This window comes from Urocitellus parryii, chromosome 8 (genome assembly GCF_045843805.1).
Source record: "Urocitellus parryii isolate mUroPar1 chromosome 8, mUroPar1.hap1, whole genome shotgun sequence".
NCBI classification, from domain to species: domain Eukaryota; kingdom Metazoa; phylum Chordata; class Mammalia; order Rodentia; family Sciuridae; genus Urocitellus; species Urocitellus parryii.
In genome coordinates, this window is record NC_135538.1 from 15,056,523 (window position 1) to 15,070,386 (window position 13,864).

Below are 13,864 nucleotides of genomic sequence, written 5' to 3' on the forward strand. Positions count from 1 at the left end.
GGGCAGCCAGCTGCAGGCTGGACGTTGAAGTGTCCAGAGCTACTCCTCTCCCGTCTGAGTCAGGCTGAGGAACTGCTGACAAGGCCACCTGTGCTACCCCAGGACAAGAATCTCTATTAGATATAGCTCAGGCATCCTCAACGGGATCTCAGCAACCTCCCGGAACACGGACACAGGTAGCCAAATTCCAGAGAAGGAACACTGCCTCAGAACCAGGGTTTAGGCTGCTAGTTTTTTTTTTTTTTTTTCTTACTACTGGGGCATAACCCCAGGGGCAGTCTACCACCGAGCTACATTCCCAGTCCTTCTTATTTTGAGACAGGATCTTGCTAAGTTGCCCAGCATGGCCTTGAACTTGTGGTCCTCCTGCCTCAGCCTCCTGAGTTGCTGGGATTATAGGTGAGTGCCACTGCACTGGGCCACAGTGAAGTTTCATATCTAGTCCCAGGGATCATAACCTTTTTTTGTGTGTGTGTCATGGACCCCCTTGAAGAGATTAGTGGATCCGGTGTACCCTTTATTGGAATAATGTTTTAAAATGCCTGACCTAAAACACTATGATTGGAAGCAGACCAGTGAAGGTGAAATGTGATTATCAACATGTTGAAAAGGCAGAGTTGTACAGCTGTGTATATGCCTGTTTACATATGAAGCAAAGAAAGTGGCAGATCTAATAACTGCCATAATTTTGAGATAGCGAAGAGCATAAATGCTACCATGCATATCTGTAGGAACTGATTTCTACTGGTGACATAATAAAAATAACACCTTGGTTCACTGCCAACATGCACAACAGAAGGAAATACTACCTTGCAGTTGGAGCTTAGTGAAATTAGGATAGGTGGTGATTTTCTTCACTATTCCTTCAAGTTCACACACCCCTGAATTCTAGTCATCCTCCTTGTTTGATGTATAGGTGTAAGACGCTTGAATCTGTCTATGCCTACATTGGGGATAAAGGCACTATATCAATACCTGTTATTGACCAGTTGTTCTGTCTCGATGCTGAACTTCTTCAGAGCCTATGGATTATAGGTTTGTAATACATGCACTTATTTTTACTCCCTCTGCATACAACTGTATACAAAAGCAATGTACAAATATGTGTATGAGGATTTTTCTGGAATAAATAAGGTAAGCTTGGTCTACTATTTTGTTTGAAGGCAAGTGTTCACTCTGATAAAAATTAAGCTATGGTCAGTATCAGATGGGGAGACCTCTTTAAACACCTGTTGGGACGCATCCTTTATATTACTTTAATGAAATTAGCACATTCTAGTCAAAGAAAACAAAATAACCTTGGCAATTGAATAATGAGTATTAATTGGGGGCAGGGTGTGGATTGGTGGTAGAGTGTATGTTTAGCATGTGTGAGGCCCTGGGTTCAATTCCCAGCACCATTAAAAAAAAAAAAAAAAGTATTAATGAATGGCTTGACTGATGGCCCTACTGCCAATTCCAGGTTCACCTCCACTTCGGTACCAGTGGATCTGTACAGTGTTGTTTGAGCTTTCGTGGGTGATCCTTCTGGCCCGGGACTTCTCCTTTGCACTACCAGCCATCAGGTGGGGGTGGGGGGGGGACAATCGTTGTGTGCCTGGTGTGTAGCTGGGGCCCCTTACCATTTTTGTACATTCTGATGTAGAGGCAGACAGGAATCAGGACCTGCCCTTCTTGGGAAGATTTCCAGCTTACACTCACTCCCCAGGCCAAAGTTTACTATTATTATTTTCCTTCCCATATTGTGGTCTCAGAAAAGATGGTTGATAATTGGCTTCTCCCAATCCTCCCCTAAATAGTACAGTTGTCCCTCAGTATCCTGGGACATTCATTCTGGAACCCCCTACAGATAGTAAAATCTGAAGATGCTCAGATAGTGTTTGCATAGAACCTACAAAATCTTCTTTATACTTAAAATCATTTTTAGTTATTTGTAATACCTAACATACATGTTATGGAAATGGCTATCTTACGACATTGTTTAGGAATAATGATAAGGAAGTATGTACTTGTTCAGATGTGGTTTTCTTTTTCAGAATATTTTTGGTCACGGGTTGTTTGAATCCATGGAGGTGGAACCACAGATATGCAGGATGGACTCTCTGTGGCCCTTTGTGGACATGGAGGATGGACTCTCCTTCTTCCTGCCTGTGAACACCTCTTGTCACTGTGGGTAGAGGAGCCTGTTAGTTCACCTGCCAGGATCTTCCTTCCAGCAGGAGTGTGCTCTCCACACAGTAGGGTGCTCTCCACACAGTAGGGCAGCCAAGGAGAGAAAACAGGTGAGCAGAGCCGCAGGGGACACCAAGAGGGTTAAAAATGAGCCCCCACCTGGGGAAAGAGTCTGAGTCCCCACCACACCTAGAGCCCGGGTCCTGCCTAGGAACGCACTGAGGAAGACTTCCGCACAGAGGGACTGGGCTGTCGCTTTTTGGAGCTGAGGAGCCGCCTGGTGAACCCAGTAAGGAAGGACGCCCTTGGCCTAAAATCTTAGCAAAGCAGGTTTCTAAAATATGTTTTCCCCTAGAATGCTTTCAGAAATAGAAAATGACACTTTAAATGACAGAGGAAAGTAATAGAAACATGAAGAGTGAAAGCAACATTTAAAAACAAATCACTCCTTGGGGCTGGGGTTGTAGCTCAGGGGTAGAGCACTTTCCTAGCCTGTGTGAGGTACTGGGTTCAATCCCCAGCACCACATAAAAAAATCGATAAGTAAAATAAAGGTACTGTGTCCACCTACAACTAAAAATATTAAAAAAAGAAAAGAAAAGAAAACCCTTAAGCAGCTTTTATTTAAAAAAAAAAAATCACTTCACAGTGAGACAGGCTGCTTCCTGGTACATTATGTGGAGGATGAATTCACCTTAAGGGCTCCTAACCATCAAATGGATTACCTCCAGGAAATGCTGGTGGGCTGTATATTGGGGAGGGGGTACCCTCAATAAAGGGCAGGGACAGGGAGGGGACATTTGTTATTCTTGGGCCAAGGCAGCCTTTGAATGGGGAGCCTTTTCAGTTATCAAACAACGTTTTGGAACAAACTAAATTGTTCATGAAGTACATTATGGGCCGAGTGGGGTCACTGGAGAGGGCAGTGCAGGAGCCACAGGAAGGACTCCACAGGACGTGCCTCAGGGTCATTTAGGGTATTTATGGTGACCATTTTACTTATACTGCTTAGAGGACAATCACTCCTTGTTAGTTCCTGAATCCTTGGTTTTGTTTTAACTTTTGCATGATTTTATATTATTGTAGGAAGAAAGGGAAACAAAGAAGGGTCAGGAACTCTCAAGAGAGGGGAACAGGCCATAAAGCATTCTCTACCAAGAATGAAGGGCTGGGCCAAAGGAAAAACATTTGCCAAACACCTGACCTTTAAGAGCTATGTTTCCTAGCCCTATGGGCCCTAGAAACCTCAAACAGCACTGGAGACTCATTCACTGGTGGAAGGAACCAGCACATATCCAGTTGTTTTAAGTCAGTGATGTCAACTTCACTGGCACCAAGAAGCAGCTCTGGATGTACAGTGCCATTTGTTCCAAGAGACCCCACAATTCTCCAGCCGTCGGAAGATCTCACAGCTGACCAGATGTTTCTAGGCATGTTTCATTTCTTCACTGTTACATTTATAAAGCTCTGAATGCATTCACAATTTCCAGGAAAATGGCCTCAGGTAACAACCCACCAACTTCACATGGACAGTGACCTCCAGAGAGCAGTTTTATCTGGCACCCAAAGCGTGGTTATTTTTCTAGATATGTTTATTTTCAGCTCAAAGACAAAACAGGGGGTGTAGCTCAGTGGCAGAGCACTTGCCTAGCATGCATGAGACCCTGGGCTCTATCCCCAGCACTGGAAAAAAAGGGGACAAAATAAGAAACTCTGTAGTGGAAAATGTACCTTTCAGTTCACACTCTTGCCATCCCTTAGTCCTCATAAAATAAACACTCTAAGTATAAACAGCGAAAAATAATGTAAACTCTGCAGAAGCAGAAAGTAAATTCGTTTCTTTCAGACTTGCTGGAGGTCCTCTGCTGCAAACAGAATTCGTCATGACCGGAGGAGAAGTCTTTGGCCTATTTCATCATTTCCCCGACATTGCGTAACAGGCATATCTCAAATTTACTTTTTTCTCCAACTGCAGCAAAAAGGCAATGAGTCTTGTTTGAGGAACCTGAAAAAGAGGGAAAAAAATGTTTTAGTAGTAGAACAACTTTGGGGGTTCAACTGTTACTATGTTGCACTTCTGAAGTTTGGGGCCACCAGAAAATTCAAGTGACTTCATTCACAAAAAAGGGACAGGACACTGCAGGGAAGGTTTTCCCTGGGGGAAGTGAGACTGGGATTTGGCCTCAGCATGGCTCCTGGATCCAGCACCTGAACTTCCCAACAGATTCCAGAATTTCCATGACTTCCAGATAATGGTCGGCAGGATCCTGTGAACGTTTAGGATTTTAGATTAGGAATGTGGCTGCCTTGGATTTCAGTTCCTCTCTTACATAGTGGGCACAGAAGGCAGGGTCTGAAAATGCTCTGGGGACAAGAGGAAGTGGGTGGACCTGGGACTTCCTGTTGTTAAAGCTTTGTTGATTTTTCTCAGAGAGTACTAAGATCCTTTGCCCATCTTAAATCCTGCAACCTTTTAGAAAGAGAAAGTGATCAGACTATATTTTAAAGATACCAAACAGCAGGGTGGTGCACTCCTGTAATCCCAGTGACTTGGGAAGCTGAGGCAGGAGGGTGGCAAGTTCAAGGCCAGGCTGGGCAACTTACTGAGACCCTGTCTCAGAATAAAACATAAAAAGGACTGGGGATGTGGCTCAGTGGCAAAGCACCCCTGGGTTCAATCCCTGATACCCAAACATAAGAAAAACAAATGAAACAAAACACCTAAGTTCTAGGAAAAAAAAATCCTTCCCCATTGCAGGAAAAATGGAGATGCAAGCACGTGGCGTTTCATGTGGACGACCCCGGGAAGGGTCTCTGTGGGCCACTAGAGCTCACTCTGCTGAAATGCAGTGACCTGGCCTCTCACGGATGACTGAGCTAGCTGGAGGTACAGGGGACGCTTGATGGGTTGAAAAACACAAGACAGAGACAGAGAGGGGACAGGAACTTCAATACTCCCTAACACCGGATTCCAAGTCAGGGGAGTAAACAGAACACAGAAGTGTTACAAGTATAATAAACACCAACAAATAGAAAATATTTGAGATGTTAGGGAGGAGGTGCACCTGGGCAGCCCCTGCCCCAGAGACACAGCCGGCATCACCTTGGTGGCTCTAGTGAGCCCTAGGAGGGAGGGGTGCTGGGGCAGGGGGTGGGGTGGGTTTTGCTGGCTGGGGAGGACCCTCGGCTTGGCAAGGCCAGGCTGGCCTAAGGCCATCTCTGCTGCAGAGGTGGCCGGGGAGGACCTGTTGCAGAGCCACACTGCCTTTGTCCTCTGCAGTACTGTGGTTGGAGGGGCTTAGAGTTTGTGTTCTCACATTTTAAGGAAACTTGAAGGGTTGGCGAAAGTATAGAAAGACTGATTATAGATGGAAAAAAGAAAATCAGACATGTAATCGCTAAGGTGAGAATGTAAAAAGCAATCAGGTGTTTATTCAGGGGAAAGTAGGTTGGAAGGCAGAATAGAAAACATTCTATTTTGGTTATGGAATGATCAGAAATAAAAAAGTGCCCCCCAGATGCCTTTGAAGGGGATCTAAGAATGTCACAATTGTTGCCTAAGCTTCAAAACATCTCATTTTAGTCAGAAAGCACAAGGGTGATGAGCAACTTTTGAGAACCTCTGTGAAAATATAAGGTTTCAAGACCCAAAATCACAAAGTGCAAGTGCTCTCCTGGGGCATCCTGCAACCCTGTGGTGTGTGAGCTGGGGCTGGACAGGCCCTGTCCACAGAAGGGCTGGTACAGATCTACCCAACTCAAGGTTCATTCATGAGCCAACTGCAGTACACACACCTGTGATCCCCAGTTACTCTGGAGGCTAAGGCAGGAGGACTGCAACTTTGAGGTCGGCCTCAGCAACTCAGCAAGACCCTGTCTCAAAATGAAAAGGGCTTGAGATGTAGCTCAATGGTAGAGCACACCCAGGTTCAACCCTCAGTACCAAAACCACCACCACAACAAAAGATTAATTTATAAATATTAAGTCCCTTTGATAGTTTCTGCCCGAAAAGCAGTCTAGGGCAGAAATGAGCTGGTATCATGCTTCTTTCTATGTGCATGATTCTAGAAAAGCAGTTCTCTGGTAGATAACTCACAGCGATAGCAGGAATAGAGGAAATCTGATTCTGTACTAAGCTTAGCTTTGCACATCAGAATGAAGGGAAGGAGGGAGGACCCGAGTTCCCCAGGGATTTTCACAGTGTCTTCACTTGGACGGACCCAGCCAAGGCTCAGAAATATGATGAAGGTTCAGGATGAGAAACCAGAAGAACAGAACAAAACAAAACAAACCCAAACCCAGCCACCTCCACACAAAAGACGGAACAGCAGGATCGATTTCACTGGGACAAAAGCTTATTTTAATTCTCACTGTTCAGTGGCATTTGAAAGAAGGAACCAGGCCCTCATCCAGCCTGAGGAAAGCACCTCAGGGAAGTCTAGGGACAGAGGAGCCGAAGCTCAAATCCCCGAGACTTCTTGGATCTCACGCTCATATTCAGCTTCAGCAATTTCCTAGAGGGGTGAGGCAGGCAGGAAAGGCCAGGGTGGGAAGGGGAGGAAGGAAAGCAGTCACCCACTGCCTGCTGTCCTTTTCCCTTGGGGACACATCTGCGCCATGGTCCTTGGAGAATGAGGAATGTGCTGCTCAGCAGCTCAGGGTCCAGGGCCATCTGGGGTCTGGTCCCTATGACATCAAAGCTGGCCCAATCCAGTCCGAGCCGACGACCATTTAAGGGGTCTTATCTTTATTTATTTATTTGTTTGTTTGTTTATTTATTTATTTTTGGCACCGTAGACTGAACTCAGGGGTGTTTAACCATTGAACTACATCCCTAGCTCTTTATTTTATTTTATTTTATTTTTTGTATTTTATTCAGAGACAGGATCTGGCTGAGTTGCTAAGGGCCTCACTAAGTTGCTGAGGCTGGCTTTGAACTTGTGATCCTCCTGCCCCAGCCTCCCAAGTCACTGGGATCATAGGCATGCGCCACCGCGCCAGCTATTTTTTCTATTGTTAGTGGCTGCAGACCTCTGACTGTTGGTGCAGTGGTCTCTGCTCACCGGGAGAGGCGCAGGCAAGAGCAAGAATGTTTGCTGGATCGTGATGCTGAACGGCTGCTGAGGGAGCGCTGCTGGAGGGGTCTTGGCCCTCTTCGATTGTTTGGGCAGGGTCAGGTGAGGGATTTGAACTGCTGCCCAGCAGAAGAGTATTTAGCAGCTCACGAAGAAGCAGCCTTGGATAAACAAGGGCAAAAAAATGCAAACTAGAGAATTAAGAGGTAGCTCCATATGCTTGAAAAGAATTTTGATAAAGTTCTACCTTTCGATACCTGCATAATTATCTTTAAATGATCATAAATATCTTTAAAAACTCATCCTATTCAACTAGCTCGTTTTAAATTTCAGAACGGATGGAAGTCCATGTAGCCTGTGATTGAAGTTAAATGGTCTGGGGGAATAAGGGGTGCTTGAGAGTGAGAGTAGGTGGGCCTGGGCTGAATCCTGGCTTCTGGGGTCATTAGCTGTGTGATGTGAGCGGGCTGTTCCCCTCTCTGGGCCAGCGTTTACACAGCTCTGATATAAGAACACTGCAAACCTGTGGGTCACAAGAGGGACAGTGTGGGCAGCGGGAAGGCAACCAGGCAGTCCCATGGCCCTCAGCCTCTGCTTCTTCGTGACCACCAGGGAAGGACTGGCTTTCCTGAAGCCAGTGGCTTCTCAGGACACCTGTCCCAGAGGGTGTTGTGACCCACGGTGGCAGGTGCTGAGCACAGTGGGAGGTGACCACTGCGGCCCAGTGTCCGACCACAACTCCTGCTGGATCCTCAGGTGACCCCAGAGGAACCCTTGTTGGGGAATCCGGCATGTCAAGAAATGAAGGGCCCGGGCGTGAGCATCACCAAGGCTGGGGGCACGTCCCTGGGCATCTCCCTTGGGCTCATGTGACCTACTTGGAGAGCAAGTGAAAACCGACCGACCGAAAGGCTGGAAAAATACTATTCAAGAGAGATGAGAGAACTGTACACACTTGTTCTGGAGACAAGTGACAAATGACAGAAATGTACCGTACAGGGCTGTGACATGAGAAGAGAGATTTGTTAGGACCAGGGTCAATTTTCGGCTTCAGAGAAATGAGATTGTTATTTTCTGAAGGCCAGGCTGGGAAATCTGAGATGCTCCCAACACACAGAGTCAGAACAAAGACCCAAACCACCCTGGTACCAGCGTGGATGGGCTCCTTTGTGAAACCGGCCACCACATTTCTTTTCTGAGTTTTCTTTTTCAGGAACGATGAAGATAAAACGTGGTTATGGATAAACGTGGACCTGACTCCTGCTTCTCAGCGGCAAACACACAAACACCCCCAATGGACCTCACGGCACAAGACAAACAAGTCCACACCATGCCTTGACAACAATTCATGTAGGCAGCTCCTTGCCTTCGTCCCCACAGCCAGCCCTTAGGTTTTACCGAGGAAGACTTACAGGAAAGAGAAAATCCCCATGTGGACTCCTGCAGTGAAGTCACGGGAGTCTTGCAGGCCCAGCTTGGGCCTCACTGAGAGTCGGCTGGAGAGGGACCTTTAGGTCAGGCAAGCTCATCCGAAGGCCCAGAATGTTCTGGCAAGAGGCAGGGGTCCTGGGCTAAGGAACAGGGGTGGACGTGTTGGAGGAAGGACTGTCTCCTGAGAATATGCTGGGCACGCTGCTCTATGAGATGGAGAGGGAGCTCCAAGCCCTGAGGACTTCTGACCCAAAACTTTCTGGGGAGGAGGACTGGGAGTGTGGCTGGTCTCCATGACAGGAAGCCAGCAGGTGTGGCTGAGTTGCTGGCTGAGGGGTGGACAGCTCTGGTCTAAGAAGCTGCAATTGAAACCCCCGCCCTCCCCAAGCCAAAACCCCGTGGATCAGGAGCCAGCAAGTGCCCTGGTTCCTGTGGCTCTGTCCTCTCTGTGACGCACGGGGCCCCCTGAGTTAGAAGATCTGCCCATCTGTCCGTGTCCCTCCAGAAACAGGAGAGCCTAAGACACGGCTGTGCCACAGCCAAGGGTTGAACGTGTCTCCCAAAGGATACATTAGAGCCCTGATCCTGAGCACCCGTAACAGTGACCTTATTTGAAAATGGGGGCTTATGCAGAGTAACTTCATGAAGATGAGGTCATTGGTGAGGATGTGGGGGGAAAGATACATTCCTACACTGCTGTGGGGACTGAAAATTGGTGCAACCGCTCTAGATAGCAGTGTGGAGATTCCTCAGAAAACTCGGATGGAACCACCATTTGACCTAGTTATCCCACTCCGTGATTTATACCCAATGGACTTAAAATCAGCATACTACAGTGATGTAGCCACATCAATGTTCATAGCATCTCAATTCCCAATAGCTAAACTATGGAACCAACCTAGATGCCCTTCAACAGACGAATGGATAAAGAAAATATGGTGTGTATATACACAATGGACTATTACTCAGCCTTAAAGAAGAATGAAATTATGGCATTTTTTGGTAAATGGATGGAACTGGAGAATATCATGTTATAATATCATGTTATTAATCCCAAATAAGCCAATCCCAAAAAACCAAAGGCTAAATGTTTTCTTTGATACACAGATTCTATTTCATAATGGGAAGGGAGGGGCATCTAGGGAAGAATAAAGGTACTTTGGATTAGACAGAGGGGAGTGAAGGAAGGGGAGGGGGTAGGGGGGTAGGAAGGATAGTAGAATGAACCAGACATTATTACCCTATGTGCATATGACTCTATGACCTGTGTGATTCCATATCATGTACAACCAGAAGAATGAGAAGTTATATGCCATTTGCGTATGATGTGTCAAAATGCATTCTACTGTCATGTTTAACTAGTTAGAACAAATAAAAAAAAATGAATCCTTAAAAAAATAGATGAGGTCATTATGGTGGGCCTGAGTCCAATATGACTGGTGTCCTTACAGGAAGAGAAGGCCACGTGAAGGCAGACTCACAGGAGAACCCCAGGGAGAGACTGGAGTGAGGCACTGCGTGGCGGGGATGCCCCGAGGCACCCCTGGAGGAAGCATGACACCTTGACCCTGACCTTCACACCTCCAGCTCGGCAGGAGAGCAAATTTCTCTTGTTTTAAGTCCTTCTTCTGGGGTACTCTGTTATGGTAGCTCTGGCTGAACACACCGAGGTTCCTCTGACTCATGAGCATCTACTCTGTACCAAAGAATGTGCGGTGGAGAGGTAAGAAGTTACTCTTTCAAAGAGCCTGTGGACTGACCACTAATTCCAAGTCCACACCTGGGCGTGGACCCAACTCATGGACAGCCATAAGGTAGGAACTTGTAGGAATCAAGGAAGGACTTTAATCATTTTTTTTTTTTTTTTTTGGTACAGGGAAGTAAATCCAAGACCTCTGAGCCACACCCCCAGCCCTATTTTGTATTTTATTTAGAGACAGGGTCTCCCTGAGTTGCTTAGCACCTTGCTGTTGCTGAGGCTGGCTTTGAACTTGTGATCCTCCTGCCTCAGCCTCCTGAGCTGCTGGGATGACGGGTGTACACCATAGTGTCCAGCAACTAATCACTTTTATGACCAGTATCAGAAAAATAAACAAAAAAGCATTTGAACGGAAACAACAGAAAAGGAAGAAAAAGTAAAAATACGACAGCTTACCTGGAGTGGCCCTGGGAGGTCCCCTGCCGTTAGAACAAACCTTTCACTTGCTCTGTTTCTGTGTCCAGGTCTATGTCATAAAAGCAGGGCCGAGTGGGAAGCCCTGGCATCGTGCTCATCTGCAGGGAAAACAAATGCCACAGAGTGATCACACTGGACACTGTGGGCCTAGTGACACCAATTAGCCACAGCGCTGGGTCCAGCCTCGAGTCATAGTAGGCTCTGTATACACACCTTTCTTTAGGTTGGCTAGCTGTTATTTCTTTTCCTCTTCTTTTATTTATTTACTTAATTTTGATATTTCTTAGTTGTTGATGAACCTTAATTCTATTTATTTATATGTGGTGCCGAGAATTGAGCCCAGTGCCTCACACATGCCAGGCAAGCGCTCTTCCACTGAGCTACAACCCTGGCCCCTGTTATTTCAATCTCTAGAAAGGCCGAGTGTTGATTCCTGAAATTTAGCCCGTGTGCCCTCCCCATAGTCCACAGCACACCAAACCTTTTCTTCCCAGTCAAATCTTTGTGCTGAACCCCAACTCTGGGTGCACGGGTTGCGAGTGTGGGTGGAGTGAGTGGCGGCTTCTCCTCACCTGGAGGTACATGTTTTGGTAAAACCTCCAGTGCAGTGTGAATCTGTTCTGGAGGCCCCAGTCACCTGCCCACCTCGGCCAGTCTCAGGTGTACTTTGAGCCAGGCCCTTGGGGTCAGTGTTTTGTCTGCTTTATATTCTCAACAATCTACATGGGAAGTATTTTCATTATTTCTATGTTACAAAGGAAGAACCTGAGGTTCAGAGAGATGCCCAAGGGCACATGGGTAATAAATGCCATACAGGGACTCTGACTCTGTCTGCGATGTCACTCCAACTCACGTCCCCACCACCACCTCTGTGACACACAGGGTTTCGCATGGATGACTTCATCCAGCTCCCTGCACCCTTGGACATAGGTACTGACTTTCACCTCACTTTTACAGATGAATCCAGGGATGTTTAGGTAGAAAGGCAGATACAGTACAGTCAGTGCTGGGAGCAGTGGAGCATGCCTAGGAGACCTGGGAAGCTGAGGCAGGAGGTTTGCAAGTTCAAGGCCAGCCTTAGCAACTTAGCAAGTCCCTATCTCAAAATTAAAAATTACAAGAGTTGGGGACATAGTTCAGGGGTATAGAATCTCTGGGTTCAATTCCCAGCACCAAAAAAAAAAAAAAAAACCAAACCAAACCAAAAAAGGGTAGTTAATGGCAGTGCAGAATGAAGCCCAGTTCCTCTTTGCCGGGCCAAGTCTGAATGAGCACTTTAAAAGGTGCTCTTTGTCCCCAGCTTCAGAAACCACAGGTGTTCCAGGAAAACGTCCTGGTTCCCAGGGATTCTCACACACTAACCCTGCTCCGGGATCTGGATGTGAGGCTCCCGGATAACCCGCTCCTCCATTTCAGTCTTTCCTGCCGTGCCCTAGCAGTGATGCTCACGGGCACAGGGGCATCTGATGGGTACCCGGGCAGTACCTGGGCCTCTGCCTAGCCCAGCTCTCCCAAGGCTAAGTGCTGCACCCCACAGGGTCCAGCTGCCCCGGCCCAGAGCGTCCCTCAGGAGGTGCAGCCAGGAGGCGGTTGGTGCTCAAGCTCCTCCATGCTCTGCTTCCTTTGCAGGGGATTGAATTTCGCGCTTCACCACCTCTCCTGCCCCCATGTATAGGATCTCGTCTCACTCAAAAGGCCGTCTGTGGCCAGCAGCAGCCCAGACGTCTGTTAGGAATTCAGAGCCCCCAGACCTGCTGGAGAAGAGCTGCAACGACAGCAGGTGCCCAGGGGACTTGGAGGCACACTGCAGCTTGAGGACTCCCAGGGCGCCCACTGCCACTGGTCACCTCACTGCCCTTCTCCTTCAGCCCCAGGGAAAGGCAAGGGCCAAAGAACCTTTTAGATCCACCCCCTGCAGTGCCACCCTGTCCCACCTGGCAGCTGGTGGAGAGCAAATCTGGGCACCTACAGGCCTCATTAACTGTTCCTCTCCGCCCTGTTAGACCTGGGAGTGGGAGTGGGAAGGGGGACAGGGCAAGGGGCAGGCGCAGCACACTGTGGTGGCTGGCGGTGGCTGCTGTCTTGCTAACGGAACAGGCCTGCACTTCAGGGCTGTATGGCTACGAGGGCTTCTGAGGCTGCCTGGAGGAAAGGTCCTGGAACACATTGGTGGCATCCTGGGCTCCAAATCGCCAACCACAAGGAAACTTGTTTTTGGAGGGTGGGTGGTACTGGGGATTGAATCCAGGGGTGCTTAACCATTGAGCTACATCCCCAGCCCTTTAATATATTTATATTTTTATTTAGAGATGGGAGCTTAAAAAGTGGCTTAGAGGCTCGCTAAGTTGCTGAAGCTGGCCTTTAACTTGTATTCCTCCTGCCTCCGGGTCCCAGGTTGCTGGGATTACAGGTGTGCCCCATCGTGCCCAACTATAAAAGCTATTTTAAGATACTTGTACTGCAATCTGCATGGGGCTATGGAGAAGGAAACAGCATTTAATAATTAGAGAGAAATAAAGGAATGATGGTATTCGGCTGTATTTTCCCCATCCCTTAATTCTCTGGGCCCAAAGCATCCTTTACTAGTAAGGAACTCACGTCAACACTGTGGCAGGTGCTGCTCCGGAGGCTGCAACACTATCCACTTTAAAACAGAATTCAGTAACAGGTGGGTCAAGTTTAAATTCACTTGAGGTGACAAAAGCCAATTTGAACTCTGAAGGAAGTATATGTGGGGCAACAAAGGCAACCGGAGAGTCTACTGTGGATAACCCACTGTCCCCTCTGCTTGTGTATCCACTCTTTCTACAGAAGAGAACAGTCAACTCTCCAGCAGGAACTTTGAGCCGATGAGAGGCCAAGACTGACGAAGGCAGGGTATGTATGATCCGTGTGTTCCTAGAGGAGGATCCACTGGTCGCCATGAACCAGAATGTGGGTCTTCTGGTCTGATTCTGTGACCAAGTTGGGAGTCAAGTCAGCTAAAATACTTTGTGTCAGTCAGTGTGA

The 13,864-nt window shown here is 47.5% G+C and overlaps 1 protein-coding gene across 2 annotated transcripts in view; it reads right to left on the reverse strand.

Moving 5' to 3' along the window:
• Positions 1-3,866: 3,866 nt before the first annotated feature.
• Positions 3,867-13,864, reverse strand: part of Mthfd1l (methylenetetrahydrofolate dehydrogenase (NADP+ dependent) 1 like) — a 188,460-nt gene continuing 178,462 nt past the window's right edge. For both annotated transcript variants that reach the window (XM_026399935.2, XM_026399934.2), the window contains exons 27-28: positions 10,835-10,953; positions 3,867-4,177 (exon numbers count right to left, since the gene is read on the reverse strand). In XM_026399935.2, the coding sequence (XP_026255720.1) occupies positions 10,864-10,953 (90 nt within the window). In that variant the 3' untranslated portion in view covers positions 3,867-4,177; positions 10,835-10,863. The remainder of the gene's footprint in view (positions 4,178-10,834; positions 10,954-13,864) is intronic.